The following is a 16,397-nucleotide window of genomic DNA, read 5'->3' on the forward strand; positions in this document are numbered from 1 at the left end:
AGAGGAAAATTGTGTGTGGGATTCCTTGTTTTCAATATGCACTGCATTCGTTCTTGGAGCCACGGACACTTGTGGCTTTGAACAGTCAATAACTTCCCATTTTAACTCGTCAGTTTTCGCACAGTTGAACTGTATCGATAAAGTCCTCACAAACATTGTCAAGTTCCTTCACACTGTTTGGAATACATCATCAAGTTTAAACCTGCTCAGTACTTGGCTCAAGTTTGCCCATAGTGGTGAAGATATTTCTCAAAATATCTCGTTTGCTTATTTGAAACAATGTTTGTATTTCGTTTCGCAATCTGAACGTGTGTTTGACGTCACTTTCAAAAGACATTTTAGTAACGAAAGAATAGAGACTTTGTGTATTACAGTTAAACATTGGAGACGAGATTTGTTCGACCATATTCGCAGAGAAGCCGAGAATAAATGTATTAGTGATCATAATGTGAGCAAATATTTGAACTTGAACGAAAGTCTGAGCGATTCAGTTTCTGTTATTGATGCTCTCAAACAAATCAGAAATGAGCCCAAATTTGACGGAGAAAGAAGACCTCCGATATTTTTGAAAAGAAACATGCGCAGAGCTTTGATGCCAGATGTTTTCTTGAGTAATGAGAGATCCAATTTTTACACAGAGAAAGTTGGCAGTCGAAAACGAATGCACCAAAGTATCGACAAAACAAGTTGTTTTTATGTTCCCAAAATTTATGGCCTGGGAACTTGTTCAGAAATTGATTGTAGAGAAAAACGTAAACAAAAGTTTTTTGCCAAATTAGATTTATGATAAAAAATAAATTTGTTTCCCTGTTTTGTATTGCTGTTAGAGTACAATTTATAAATAAAAAATTGGTAAAGATTAAGTCATATGTTCTTTTCGTCGGTTGCTGGCTATAAAAATGGTCATTAATCATGGTCATTATTTTGAGTGCTTGGGCTCAAATTTGCAATCCGGTCTACCTTTGGCAATGTTTTGTATGTGTTCTTTTAAAAACATCGAAAGATGTTGACCAGATAAGTTAAAAAGCTGTTACGATCTGACATGCGTTGTTGTCAATAGAACTCTTAGGTGACTTTAAGTTCTTAATATAATTGAGGATTTTGTTTTTCAATGTTGTCCTGTGTTGAAATTTGGTTTCTATTGGGAAATGAAGAACAATAGATGTTTTAGAGTTTGGCTACTTTACAAAACGTGGCAGCTGTCTTGTTTATTACCATTTGCAAAAATTTTGTTCCGCCAGTTTTCTATTAATTTTTTAATCACAAATTTGAAGCCCTCAGATGCATTAAAGCTGAATTAGAAAGCACGGAACTTTTAGTCCTCAAATTACTTAAAGCAGATCTTGTTCACTTTTTGAAATTATCTAAATTTTTAGTTTTGTTTTTTGAACAATAACTCCTTAGTCAAATATCTTTTCACAATCTTTCTCAGTGTTAAAAATGTCATCGTTAAGTGTAATCCATATCCTCGCTCATGACTCTATTAATTCTTCGGTCACCCGACAATATGGGGCCTTAAAAAGGTGTTGCTAAAAGATATATATTGCTCACATAATCCGGTTCTTTAATTTAACGGTTTGATCCCGCGCTCATCAAGAGAAAAACGTGAAAAATTTCATCAGGTATTTGTTCCTACCAGTGAGTCAAAATTCTGTTATTGATTAATTTTCCCACAAGGCGAGTTTTATCAGACTTATCAGGTGTATCTGGGGTGAAAGTGTTTCTATTCTCAGACTCGTTTTTGCATTTTATCTCAATTTCAAAGTTGGCGAGTGTTGAAACTTCTGTCACTTTTCAGATGTCAAACTTCTTTGTTCGGAAAAGAAAGCCAGATTTGGGCGATGGATGGAGACATAAAAGACAAACGAAATTCCAAAAACGCTCTGCGAAATCTACAACAGAATCATGTGGAAAAGGGATTGTTGTGAGAAAGAAGAGAGAAGAGGAGAATGAGGAAATAGTAAGTTCAGAGAGTGAGTATGATGAGAGATCAGTTGGTGAAGAGAATCAATTGGAGAGTGGAGGAGAGAAGAGTGAGGAGGAAGAGACAGCACAACAGACTAAACTGAGAATGGCCAAAATGTACATTGAACAAGTGAGGGAGAAAGTGAGACTGGGATTGGAATCTTCAGATAGAAAACGACAATTCCACCAAGGTACTACTACTTCATGCTTTATGCTTTATTAATAGACACGGTGACAGTTCTTCTGATGGATACTAGTGTGCTCCAGTCTTTAATAGCGGCCGCCAGTTAATCATTTAGGTGCTCTTCCTTTTTATAACTCGAAGAGGAGTTTATAACTTGAAGCGTCTTTTTTTGATCGGAAATTTTTGGATTGTATTTGAAAGCGGAAATAAAAGCAGGACAAAACTAAGTGTTGGATGAGATATTAATTGTTTTTCCCTGTTTCAACTGAATGGAGTTTGGAATTCATGAAATATAGTGCATACTGTCAAGGTCAAAACGATTAAGTCATAGTGCATTAGGCCATTAGAGTTCATTAAAGTGGGTGTAATGAACAAGTTTAATAGCTTTCAGTTTAGAAGCCGAATTAAGAGTAGCTATGTAATGATCTAACTGAAACTGCACGCCAAATTAGAACACGTTTTCACATTTAGAAAGAGAAGGCTGTCAATTTGTGCTAACCAATTTAGAACAGTTATTGACACTTGGAAAACGGCTATCAATTTCTGTCTTTTTAATCGCATGGGTGTCAAGGGGATCAACGGTGCTATATTTTTAATAACCGCGTCAGCAATTCCAGAGGACTATTATTGCGCTCCTATTTTTTTTAATCGTCTAACAGATTTTTGTTTCGTCTTACCCTGATTTGCTGGAATTGACTATTTCAATGACTTCAGTGACTTCTACTGTTTTGCAGTTGAAGTTTGTGTTCGTGACGTCATTTCTGCTTTTAGGTCAATTGCGTGACTTATCTCACTCAAAAAAATGAATTCTGAACTCACTTATGGAACTTCAAATTTTATGAACATTTACTAATTAAAGGTCAATAGTGAGTCTTCAGTTTTAATATCCAAAATTGAGCATACTATCGAAGGTAACACCCACTTTAACTTTGGACTCTACTAGAATTGGTGAATTGTTGATAGTGAGGTGTGGGTCAAACTTGGCCTCCTTGCTCCAGGTTGTGAACACAGTTGCACTTGATTTTTCAGCAGATAACTTAAGTTTTCTTGATTCTAGCCAGTCGTGTAAGGTATTTAGGTATGAAGTTGTTAGGTCACGTAATTTTTCAACCTGTGGGTGAGATGTAGTTTAAGTTATATCATCAGCGTAAGACGTGATGCTTATATGTTTGGGGGGTAGAGGCAGCTTGCTCATGTAGATTTTGAAGAGCATTGGCGATAATACACCACCTTGGGGACACCCTGTTTGACTTTTCTCCACTTTGATTTTTATTTTCTACGTAAGAAAACCTGCCTTGTAATTGTGAAGCGACCCATCTTTTAGCGCAGTTAGATAGTGGTGCCTCGAGTTTGTCTCTTAGCAGTAGGTTGTGATAAACCGTGTCGAAGGTGGCGGTGAGGTCTAAGGCTACTAGTAGAGTTGCAAGGTTTTTTTGTTGGTGACAATGTTGAGAGCTGTTTTTGTGCTAAAATCTAAAGGCATGCTGATGTTCTTTTAGTGGAAATTCTATAAAGTCACTCAGTAGGAGCCTTTTGTTAGTTTTGCAAGGGGGAGAGGAGTGCAATTGGTCTAAGGCTTTTAGATTCGTCTATGGATTTTTTTGGCTTGTTTCGGGGTATAACCCGGTCAACTTTTCAGATGCTCGAGATTTTCGCACTGTTCACAGAATTGTTTATGGTGTTACTGAGATATCTGTGCTATGGGACCTAGACGGCGTAAGTGGATTGGCGCTATTTTATCTGGACCCAGTGCCTTACTTTTCTTTGTTTCTCATAGTTTCTTTCACTGTGTTGCCTTTAAACATTCTGCCCTCTATTTCCAGTTTTCTGATTGTTTCAGTATTTCTTTTCTGTTTTTCATTTTTCTTGGTGTTTGCAGTGTATTGTTGTTAAACTTCGTGGCGCATTCCCTTGGATCATGTTGAGCAGAGTAGTGTTGTTATCGTCAAAGTATATGACTATTTGCAGGTGGTTAAGCGTTACTTGACGAAGTCCTTTCACTTTGCTGAGATTAGAGCAGTTACCTCTGTGAGAGTGTTTGTACAAACTCGATCTACTTTTTGCGCTTATGACTTTGAACAATTTTAGTTTCAATGTTAAGTTGCGTTATTTTGGGGTCCCCTGGATGTTTTCTTTGAATTTCATCTTTTTTCAGAAAGCTTTACTGCTTCGCTTGGAAAATTTGACACCTTTTCTTAAACTCTTCTTTATGGGATATTACTGCCAGTCGCTGCGGTTATAGCTTTCCTTGAGGTCTTTTCCGCGTGGTAAACACGGGGAAAAGACCATTTGTTGGCCTTTGTTATTTCTTCATTGTTAATTCAATGTCCTCTTTAAATCGTGCCCAGTCAGCTTTGCGGAAGTTGATGAAATTTCTTTGTGGTGTTGTATGTGATGAGGTCACAGGTGACGGATAGAACTATCGATAAATGGTCTGAGCTTAATGCTTACTCCGTGCGGCATTCGATGTTCTTTGCTAAGCTTGAGCTTGCGAGACTGATGTCCGGGGAGCTTTTACAAGAATCTGTTACTCCTGTGCTGGCTTTTTCGTTGAGTACTACATGATTGGAGAGGTATTTTTCACTTGTTGTATCCTCTTATGTCTTCCGATATTTTTGAGTGCTATATAGGGCTATGAGCATTGAAATCACCGACAATAATGCAGCTTCTAACTCAAGTAGCTTACTGATTTATGTCTTGATATCCTCTCCCATCACAGCGAGACGAAAGTTGTATGTAGGTGTTCACTAGTTTGATGTTATTACCACCTGCGGTGAGTTCTATGGCCTGGACTGCTAGTTATTTGACAAAAGTCTTGAGGTTAGGTTCTTGAAACAGAATTGTGTCCTTATTGATAAAAGCTACCCCTCCAGCTTTGCCTTTTGTGGGCCTATTTTCTTGGTTTATGCAGTAGCCGGATGGGCTTTTGAGGGTGTTTTTTTCATTGAGGTTGGTCTTCTGGATGGCAGCTATGATGTTATTTTTCTGCACCCAGTCTATGATGGTGTTGTCTAGTTTTCGTTTGAGACCATTACAATTCAGTTGGGGAATATTGAGGTGTGTGTTGTCGTGAGTGGGGAAGCTTTGCCCTGTATTTGCTTCTATTGCCTTGCACCAAGAGCAGCGCTTACAGTAGAACTTGTTGTTCCATTGCTCTATGGACTGTAAGTTGGTGCAATTCAGTTGTACCCATCCTCCGTGGCCGCACCAGACGCCGTATTGATTCCAGTTGCTACGGTGACAAATAGCACATGGCGTTGGGCCGGGGTTTGTTTCAATGCCGCCAAGGATGAGGATCAGGGCAAATATGTGTTTCCCAGTCAAATGCATACTAGGGACCAGAGAGACTGGGCTTGCCTGATCCCGCCGCAAACACCTGTCTCTCGCAGTTTATGTGCATTGTGTATGGGTCCTGGGAGCGTGAAACTGCACACCAAGTTTGAACAGTTATTGACACTTAAGATTAAAAAGGACAGTTATTAAGAAAAAGGATGTCAATTGGTATCTTTTATCTTTATGCTTAAGTCTCGATGGGAGCCAGGGGGGTCAGGGGGTGGGTATTTTCCGACAATTTGGCACTTAATTTACGACTTGAAGATGTGAATAGGGGCTGTTTTAAATAATTTTGAAGCGTGCCTGAATGCTGCATGTCAGAATAAAGGGTTTAACGGACCTGAAGAACAGAAGATAAAACGTAGTGGTTATTTTTTTTCCGAGAGAGAGAAATAGAGGAAAAATGTATGAATTGGGCAAGCCTGTTTTATCCACATCCAGTTATATCTGTTTTTTTTCCACGAAATGATTTTATTAGACAATGTAAATATAAATTGACAGCATAATTTACAGAATAAATCGACAGTATCTCCTTTTTGCGTTTATATTTAATCTGGGGTGCAATTTTGTTTCTTAGTTTTCGTTTATTTGTTAATAATTTTTGGCCCTCTCAATTTTAAGATCAAGTGTCAGTTGTTGGTAACCCTTTCCTTCATTTTACTTTGCTTGTAATACTTTTTTGGTACTATTATTGCAAGATTTTGCTGATCGCTTTGTTGGTTGGACTGTGGTTGTATTCTTTTTGTGTTATTCAAATTTTGATTACGTGAATAAATAAAATCTTCGGAACTCACGGTTTTTCATTCGCCCAAATTAAAATCTTGCTGCGCTTTTTCGTGTTTTTATTTTAATCTTTTTATTGCAAGATAATTAGTCTTCTGCTCCGGGTCAAATTTGAAATTATTGTAGGCCAGGTTATTTTTCTGGGTGCTGTATTTAAAACTAAACATTCCTCGAGTAAAGAGAAAGTGTGTAGGCAAACACATTTTTTGGCAGCCATTATTTTTGTGGACACAAGCCGAATACCAATTAAAATACTTATAAGCGGTACTTGACGCTATAGAAAACTCAAGCGTCCCTAACTAATGTCTCTACATGATAATAGCTTAATTAAAACAATCGCATTTTTTAATATTGAGAATTTGTAGCATTTCATTTTTTGTCCGTCCAGCATTTTTGGTACCATTTTTCTATTTTTTTACGTCCCTTAACTGTAAGTTATTTAAAATGTAATGTTTATTTAAGTATTGAATATTTTTAATAGCCGCGAAGTGATAGCGGCTATTATTGGGGACATCGTGGTTTTTTACAATTCAAAGAATTTGAATTGTATTGGGGCGCTGTCTTTTTACGACTCGAAGAGGAGTATTGGAGAAGTCCTTTTTTTAATCAATTTTATTGGAGTGAATTTTGAAGCGGGAAATGAAACGCGTGAAAAAATTTGGAGTGATTTGGTTGGTGAACAAAAGTGAAGAGAGGAGCGAAAAGAGAGTGGTTTTTTGTTCATACCGCTGTTTTTGAGAGAGCGAGAATTTGATGTGTGAAAAAATTTGGAGGTTTTTGATCAGTTTTGCTGATTTTTCGACGAAATTTAATGTATTTTGGCCTTTTCTTTTGTTTTACTGCTTTAAGTGCAATTTGCATAGAAGCTCGTTACTCAAGGAATATCAGGGATACAACAATAAATTGATAACAACTTTGTTGATCTTAAACATTTTTTCTGAAGAAAAATGACAGAAAAAATGAGAATTTTTCAACCACTTTTTTAAAATTTTTGCCTTTTTTCGTTTTTTTTCAATCGTAGACAATTTTTTTAGATTGTTATGACTTGCCCATTATTTCGCGAGCATTACATTGCTCTATTTCCTCAAAGTAACTTCATTTGGCTTTATTTTGTCGTGTAAAATTTAAAAAACACTTACTTTTCCTCGTTTTTTTGTTTAGTTTGGTTTTAAATGTCGCTTCTATACTTCCTCAACCTTTGATAGCATTTGGGGAGTTTTATGGTGGACGTCAGTTGTTGTAGCTCTTTTGGATGTCTCTCATTTTGATTGATATTGGTTTCGAGTTGTTTTTGTTAAAGAAAATCAAATAAATCAGAGCAAATTTTGGCCACTTTTTGTCTAAAAGTTTTTTTTGCCTATTTCTTCCAATTTAATGTTTTATGTGGGTAACTTTTTCTCAATAAGGAGCATTTTTGTAGGATTCGATACAATGAATTAGCAATTGAAGGCTTAGCAGGGCAGTTTTCATTTAAACAATTTATACAAATCTCTAATTCGTTAAAGAGTTTTTCTTAGTCTTTTTTTAGTTTGTTGTTTAACGTTTCTGCAAGTACTAGGTGGGCGATTGATCTAGCCAAATATATAACTAATTGATTTCTCTGAGTTATGGATGGGAAGCTGCATGTTATCTTTTTGTAGAGAATTTTGTTTGGATTTTTAGAGAATATTATTTTTTGATTTTGTCCTTTGGCAAGTTTCCAGTTCTCCAGTCTTTTCTTTGTGAATTGCTTGCACTGTTTGTCGATTGGTAATATGCTGGTGATACATCTGATCAGTGAGAAAAGTCAAATTTCTACTTCGAGTCGTTTCCGGAATTCTTCCGGCTATGTTTTTTTTTAAGATCTGTTCACACATTTTCATGATTTTTGAAGTGAAATTGGAGTAGTGATTTTGGTCACGCCGAAACAGGAAATGGAGCGAAAAAGCGAGTGGTTTTGCGGCGTGAATTATTTTCGCTCTAAATTTAAAGTAGAGTGAGAAAATGGTGTTTGAACAAAAATTCGCTTTCTCGGTAGTTGTTTTTTGTTCACATGCGGCAATTTCACTCTGATTTTTACTGTTTTTTCGATTTTTTGGATCGGATTTTTTTCTAAATGGTTTTCGCAATCCATTCACAGCTCATTGTAGGCCCAGTTTTTTGTTTGCATTAAATTTTCGTTTCTCGCGAGTGGTTTTTTCGTTCACATGCGGCATTTTGACATTGATTTTGTTTTTTTCTTATTTTTTTGATCTGATTTTTTAATGGTTTTCTCAATTCATTTGTAGTCCATTCTAGGTCTAGTTTTTCTGTTTAGTCAATGAAAATTCTTCGTCAGGAATTGTACGTCAGGACTTGTCCTTCTATGTTTTTTTAATTCGTGGTCTCCATCGATGATTCTTACGACCTGACTTCTTGGAATTGACTTCTTAGAATTGACTTCAATGACTTCTATTGCTTTGCAATAAAAGTTTGTGTGCGTGACATCATTGCTTTAAGGTCAATTGCGTGAGTTACCTCACTCGAAAAAATGACTTCTGAACTCACTTATGGAACTTTAAATTTTATGAACATTTTAATTAAAAATCAATAGTGTGCATCTAAGTAATTGCAAACTTATATGGCCTAATTCTTGAATATTAGTCTTGAGTTTTTGATTTCGAATGTCAATTTTGAAAAAGCTCTCCTTATAGACAGTATGTGTCATAAAATTGACATCCGAATCTAACCTAAAAAGTCTAATGGTCTATTAAAGGACTGATGGTCGATCTGTCCATCTTATTTCTTTAGGTGTTTCAATTCATGGGAGGCCACAAGCGTCTATCTCGGCTATTTTCCGGGAATCTGCCGGCTATATTTAATGTTTTCGACTCTTTCCTTCGTTTTTTTCGCCAATTATTTTTGCCGGAATGGTACGGAGCAAAACTGATACATTTTAAATGTGTTTTGTTTATTCTTTTTCATGTATGGACATTTGTTAGGAATACCTGAGTACTTTATAGCTTCAAGTAGATTTTTAACTACAGTCCTTCAGTGTTTTAGTTGGTATTCGCCTAGTGTCCACAAAACTTTAGTTCAAAATTCTTGCCTAGTGGCTACAAGAAATGTGTTCGTCTAAACGAGTTTTCGCCTAATATCTCATCCTCCGTTTTAAGGTAAACGTGCTGAACGATTATAAAAATAAACGAGAATATAGTGATTATTTTTTCATGCTTCTTCTATGAGATAGTGGCAATTGTAGGTGTAAGAAATTTTTTTTAAAGCGAGCAAAAGTTTTTTGTGCTGTGGCAATTTTTAAATCAGTGTTGGAAACTTACACCCTTTCATTACCCAAATGAATCTACTAGGCTAATCCATAATTTCGTTGTAATATCTATGCGCGTTTTCTCCATTTTTTGAAATATAATGTGAGTTTACTAGTAATTTAATAGATTCAATTTTTTGGCGGTTTTGTATCAGTCGTTGTATTTATTGTCTTCAATTTCAATATCGGTTTGAGGGGCGTTCTTATTTTTTCGGTTAAATTTTCGGACAAAGATTAGTTCCTTTTTGCTTCTATTGGTTGTATCATTTCAGAAATTTATTTGATTTTCTTATTTCTGCCAGTTTTCCACTTTGCGACATCTTTATTTCTATTTTTTGCCAGTTGAAGCCTGGGTGTTTAGATATTGGCAGAAAATGTGCTGCACATACGATTGGTTTGGCTAATTTTTTGTTTGTAATATTTTGTGGCTTGCATTTTTAAGTTCAGATCTGTTAATCTAAATGGTTAATTAGTAAACAAACACATATCAATATTTGAGACCGATCTAGTTTCTAGTTCTGGACCTTTTGTGTTTATTAATTTTCAAAAGGGTACATTTCTTTTCTCCCAATTCGATTGGAGTCAATGGATTTTTAAATGTTCCGACCGCCACTTTAGTGCAGAGGCAGGAACTATATACTCAAATGAGTTTTTTTGTAGACAATTTTGGCCGATGGATATATTCATCGTGGAGAGTTGTGAGTGGTATCATTAGAAAGTACGCGCATCCTAGAATATGAAATTAAAAAGATATTTTTTCGAATTTTGTTTTATATAGGGAGTTATCGAGGTTTACAGTATGGCGAATATTCGACAGTTTTTATTCATTTTTTCAATAATTTTTGTTAAAATTTTCTCAGTTTTTTCATAATTACAAATATGTTGAAATTTTTAACAATAGTGTTATTGTTGCCGTTGGAGGTGGAAAAGCCTTGCTGAATTGTTTGATTGGAGGTTTGTTCATTTTTGATAAATTTTCATCATAGTCAACCTTTTCAGTTTTTATCAAAAACGGCACAAAATATTCTTTTTTTTTGGTCCATTTTTTTTCTTCCGGCAGTAGAGAACTAGAAACAGCTAACAAAATCTTCGTAAACTCCAAAAAAAGCTAGATGAAATTCGGCGCCGTATAAAGGTCTTCTCTAATAAAAATTTTGTCGTTCTTTTGCAAATTTTACTAGTTAAACAAAATGTATCAGTTTTTTATTGTTCATGTATGTGACTTAACAATTGATCTCTTTCGCAAACATTTGGAACAATTGAGTGATTTTTTAGGAGCGCGGAAAAATTATGGATAGGTTTGCTCTCATCAAGGGTTCTTACAATCAAAAATTTTTAAATCTTTCTTTGGCCGCTGCCTTTTTCTTTTGCTTTTACTGTTTTATTGATGGTAATTACTGATATAATTTTCAATTCATGGCTCGATTTATGACAGCTCCCATTTACATGAAAATGAGGCCAACTGTAGATATAGTTTGTTTACCAAGAAAATCTAATGGTTTTTATGGCTTTGACGAAGAGTTTTTGTAAGCTTTAACTAAATTCTTGTTTTGACTTCAATTGTTATTCTTTTTGCAGTCTGACTACTAAGTCTAATTAATCGAGGATACAAATGGCTTCTTCGGAAGTGGCTGGAGAACATGTGAAATGCAGCTTATTATATGAGAGCTCTTATGACATTGAATATATTTGTTTTAAGAAATTGTTAGTGGTTTTTTGAACTTGTCAATTTCTTAATCTCATTTCTGTCAAGTTTTTGTCTTAATGAATCCAGGCCAAATTTTGATATAGGATACAAGCAAAACTTTGTGGCGGTTTTTTTAGCTGCTTCTTGGTTTTGATACTACGAGTTCTCATACAATGTTTTGTAATTATTGTTCATAGTTGCCGTAACGGCTTCTTGGTTTTGAATCTCTGAGTTTTCATACAAAATTTTGTCGTTTTTGTGCAGAATTGCCATTTTTGCTGGTCTTTTTTGATTCTTTGGTAATGTCACATTACTGATAAATCCAACTGAATAAAGAGTTAGAAATACGCAATTGAACATATTTATCGTTTTACGGTCTTATGGTTTTAAGGGCTGCGACACCGTTCCCTTGCAGAATTTGGCAAGTTGTTTTCCTTTTTGCCCTGTACTTGTTTTGTTGTTGTCTTATGCCATATATTGGGCAATTAAAGGTCTCAATCGCCAACTATAGGTTTATAACTGAAATTAAGAACTGACATCGGTATTTAGTTAATGGTTCTAATGACTTTCAAATAAATTTTTTTGAAGAAAGTAATAAGTGTTCTTGAACTTTTCCCTTTTTGTTCTGGTGTTCATTTTTTTTTTGTATTTTAAATTTTCGTGTCGTTTTCGTAACTTGGCCTCGGTGAGAGAGATCTCTTTTTGAGAGATCTCGGTAATTTTTTGTTGAACCAAACATTGATTTCTCTGTTGGTTTAACTTTTTGACTGATTTGTTTAGGGCTTAGACATGATTTTTGTGAGTCTTAGATACCTTTCAATGTTTATGGTTACTTTTTTTGTCACTTTGAGGTAGTCTTTTTACTAAAAAAAGACTGATGTTTAAAAGAGACGCGAGTGAATATTTAAATTTTTCGCGGTTAATATCTTATAAAGATAGTGGCTTCAACTCTGTTGTTTTGTATTGTTTGTGAATTGTTTTAGTTCTACTTGTATATAATTTTATTGAATAGTCTTGTGACCCAGTCTCACTAATAGCTGGCGCAATTAGTTTTCTAAGAAGTTGCAAGACATATTGTCTATTCTTTCTGTTGAAAACTTGTGAATTTTGGGCTTTGCCAGTTTTGTTACTGTTTATCTGTAGATTATTACTCACATCCCTTATCTAGGAAACTACAATTTGCTGTTTATATGGGTTTTATTGTCCTCAAATGGTCTTTGTTCTTGGTACTACGAGTTTCAACAAATAATCGTCTTTGGCCATTTTTTGGTTGTTGTTTTCTTTTCAAAGTATCACAGTAATGGGCGGTCCTGACGCCTTTCGAAAAAAACGCAATCAAAAATTTCTCAATGTGTTCAGTTAACAGCTTAATGTTTAATGGGCTGGGACACCGTTTTCGTGCATTTTTTGAATTTCGTTTTGCCTGTATTTGTCGTTCTTTTTGTAGTCGTATGACATATCCTGGATAATAAAAGGTCTTGATAACTTTTTTGGAGGTACAAATTAGTCTCTCAATGATACAGCTGATACAAAATGTTATTAATCAGTTTGAAATTAATTCAAAAAAAGCAATATTTTTCAATTTTTCCCTTTTGCTCTTTTCTGGTCGACTTGTTACCAAGTCACGAGAGGAGTGCCGTATTTTTCCCAATGAAGTACAGGTTCATGTTTAGTATAGATTTCATCTGATGCCATTCTGATTTGGCTATTAATTGTTTTAAAAAATTGACAAGGAGTTTTGGTCGTAATTAATATTTGTAATTATTTGATTTTTATCGCCGTTACTTCTGGTAGTCGCATTAATGACATGTTCATCGGCCCTCTAAGGTAGATTGTTTATTCATTTAGTGGTTTGTGGAACGATATGTTAATTTTTTGAATCTCTTACTCATTTGGTAGACAGTTAAATGAAAATGTAGATGAGGAGCGTCGGAACTTTATGTGCATGCAAACACACATTAGGGAATCTCCTTGTTGCATTTTATATACGAATAAATGCAATTTAACCGAGTTTATTTTCGGCTCCTTTTTCCAAGATTTTTATTACCGTTTGCACACTGTGTATGAATTAAATCATAATCAGCTTAAATTTGAAGTGCTATAGTTCATTTATAATAGTTGATTCTTTGTAGCTAGAGAATAATGAGTTAAATTTTGTGCGTTTTTTGATTAGGTGATTCAGAAAGTGGCGAAGACTTAGATGCCATCAATTTTGAAGATGCTCTAGTTGGCCTTCAACTACGGGCGGAGAATGCGATTGAAACAGGACAACTGCACAAATCATATTCAAAACAGTTCACTGACAATGAGCCGAAAGCAATCGCGACATTCAGAGGTCACAAGAACTGCATCACTTGTGGCTGTTTGAGTTCAAATGGACGGGAACTCTACACTGGAGCCAAAGACTGTTCCATTATCAAGTGGTGTTTGGAGAAGAATTCCAAAATATGGATGGTAAAGGGGCAGAAAAAGAGTGACAAAAACAGAGTGTGTCATAAAGGTCAAGTTAACAGCCTTGATATTTCCCAAGACTCTAAATTCTTAGCTTCGGCCGGAAAGGATTCGGAGGTTTTCATCTGGAACCCTGAAAATGGAACTATTTTAACAAAGCTGAAAGGTCATCAGTCCAGTGTAATATGTGTCAAATTCCGACCACATTCATACCAACTGTTGTCTTCCTCTGCCGATAGATTTGTAAAAATTTGGCAAGTTGACGATGAGGTTTTATTGGATAATTTATGTGGCCATGAAGGTACTATTAGCACTGTGGATATTATAGATGAGAACCCTATTACGTGTGGGGGTGTTGATAAAACTATACGACTGTGGAAAGTGGCTTTGAGTTCCCAACTTGTGTTTGTCCACTGTGAATATGTTGACTGTGTGTTGTATTTGAACAGTGACACTTTCGCTACTGGAGATTGTTCAGGCTGTGTGTGTTTGTGGAGCACGAGGAAGAAAAAGCCCATATTTAGACAATCAGGCGCACATGCGCCCAAATGGGTCTCAAGTCTTTCAAGTGTGAAGTGTTCGGATATTATGGCATCCGCGTCATGTGATGGAAGTGTGAAAATATGGAAAGTTTTGCAATTTGAGAAATTGTCTTTGATTCGTTCTCTTCAAGTTTTTGGCTTTGTCAATTTCATTCTGTTCACGCCTGATGTGAAAAGAATGGTTTTGGGAGTATCAAAAGAGAACAAACTGGGAAGATTTGAAGTAGTCCAAAATTGTAAAAACTCAATTGTTGTTTATAGTTTGTGTGACTCAGATTGATGAGTACTTTATGAGCAAAGTGTGATAATCTCAATTCAAATTGAATTACTTCAAAAGCACAAATCTAAAAATTTAAGTTTTTGTCTCAGTTCTTTTCTGAAATCTGTTGAGTATTTATAGCCTAGCTCCTATTCGTAATATATTCATAATCAATCTATATCAATGAGCTCGGCCTGCAGATAGCAATTAATAGCAATAGCAATAAATTATTAATCAATGCGGCCAATAGTCTTATCGACAACAGGTATCAAATCATTGAGTTCAAACATGAAATTAAACAACTCCATTCATTGTACAAAAAATGCTCCTCAAGCTAATTTTGATGGATTTTTTTGAAGCGTCAGACAGTTCATTTTAGTTTACAAGTCGTTTATGCAATATGGAATACCTATCTAGGGACCCGCAGACATAACATGGCATCAATCAATAGAGATAAAATTCAAACTTCGAAAACATGTCAGAACGTTGAAAAATGGGGAATGGTCATAGTAAAAGAACTGCATATGTACGAAACAGTAAAGACTAGAAAATATTAGGACACTAATATTAAAATTACAGACTTTAATAATTTTAAAACAATAATTATAATTGAGCCTCAGTTGCTTCTGATTAAATCTCATTCAAATGGTTTAGATAACATTCCTATCTTCCAGTACAAAATTCATATCTGACTGTTGTCCTAGCCATTTGGCCAATTTGCCTGTTGTCCGTCCGTTCATTTGATTACACGTATTTGGTTTTCATACCGTTAATGTTAATTTGTGCTTGGGAACGATTTATTATCATTGTTTTTCCTCAGAGTGAAATCAATCGAAAGGTACGGCTCCAGTTGAAAAAAATTCCACAATAAATATGGCAGGGATCAAATGTTTATTTTTATCGTTATTATTTTTGTACATTGTGGTTTGAAATGTGCATAGGATTATCTAAATTCTGAAGGTGGACCCAAAATAAAGTCCAGGACGTAATAGTCTGGAGTAATAGGTCGTATCGGCCTGTCAACCTGTTAATGGTTTAATCACACCTGCTTTCCTCACAACTTGGTTTTTCCCGATAGCATGCTATCCCATTAAAGCAATGTTTTCTTCCGATTGCACTCGTGACACAATGTTACTCTAATAGACAAAAATTATAATGTTATTATTACAGCAATTAGTGTCGTTGTTTCGCTTGTCGTTTTTGATCTTTGCATCTGAATTGGGTCTGCTTGCTTTGATTTCTGCATTGATTGTTAAATTGCAAACATGCTGGAGATTATTTCTAAGTAACAAACTTTCTAACTATTCAAATTGATTTATAATCTCATATAGACGATAAAAGTAAATTAGGAACAATTTGAAGAAAATAAACTTTCCTTGGCAAAATCAAAGTTTAATTTGGGGATTGTGAGCGAATAGTTAGCATTATAAAAAAATCTTAATTGCCACTAACAAACAACAAGGAGGCTCGGTGATATATATATGCGTTTGCACATGATGATCCGACCCCGCTTATTCACAAATTTGGCTTAGTTGTCTAACAAATCAGGAAGAGACAGAAAACTAAAATCCAAAACATTTTGATCAAAAGATAGTTGCTGTATGAATTTAAAAATTTATTCCAATCCAAATCATTTAGTAAAGTAAAAAATGCCAAAAAAGTGGGCCGATGAGACCTGCCATTATTAAGACTACAATACAGACAATACAAACAAAAAATCAAACCTTTATATCTGAAACTCAATGTCATGTCTTTTTTTGAATAAGAATCATAATAACAAAATAAAAGTCGAATGAAACCTAAAACAAAAAATAAACAAACTAGTTTTGTCTTCATTAGAAAAAAAACATGGGACAAGTCCTTGATGAGACTCGGTAACAAGTAGACAAATTTTTAAAAAGATACGTTTG

At 35.0% G+C, this 16,397-nt stretch overlaps 1 protein-coding gene across 1 annotated transcript; it reads left to right on the forward strand.

Moving 5' to 3' along the window:
• Positions 1-1,743: 1,743 nt before the first annotated feature.
• On the forward strand, positions 1,744-14,596 carry LOC142351546 (U3 small nucleolar RNA-interacting protein 2-like). Its single transcript, XM_075403629.1, has 2 exons — positions 1,744-2,156; positions 13,409-14,596. Exons 1-2 carry the CDS (start codon positions 1,799-1,801, stop codon positions 14,506-14,508), a joined length of 1,458 nt encoding a protein of 485 aa, XP_075259744.1. The 5' UTR covers positions 1,744-1,798; the 3' UTR covers positions 14,509-14,596.
• The last annotated feature ends 1,801 nt before the right edge of the window (positions 14,597-16,397 follow it).

Source organism: Convolutriloba macropyga, chromosome 13, assembly GCF_964194025.1.
Source record: "Convolutriloba macropyga chromosome 13, txConMacr16.3, whole genome shotgun sequence".
In the NCBI taxonomy this organism is placed as follows: Eukaryota; Metazoa; Xenacoelomorpha; order Acoela; family Convolutidae; genus Convolutriloba; species Convolutriloba macropyga.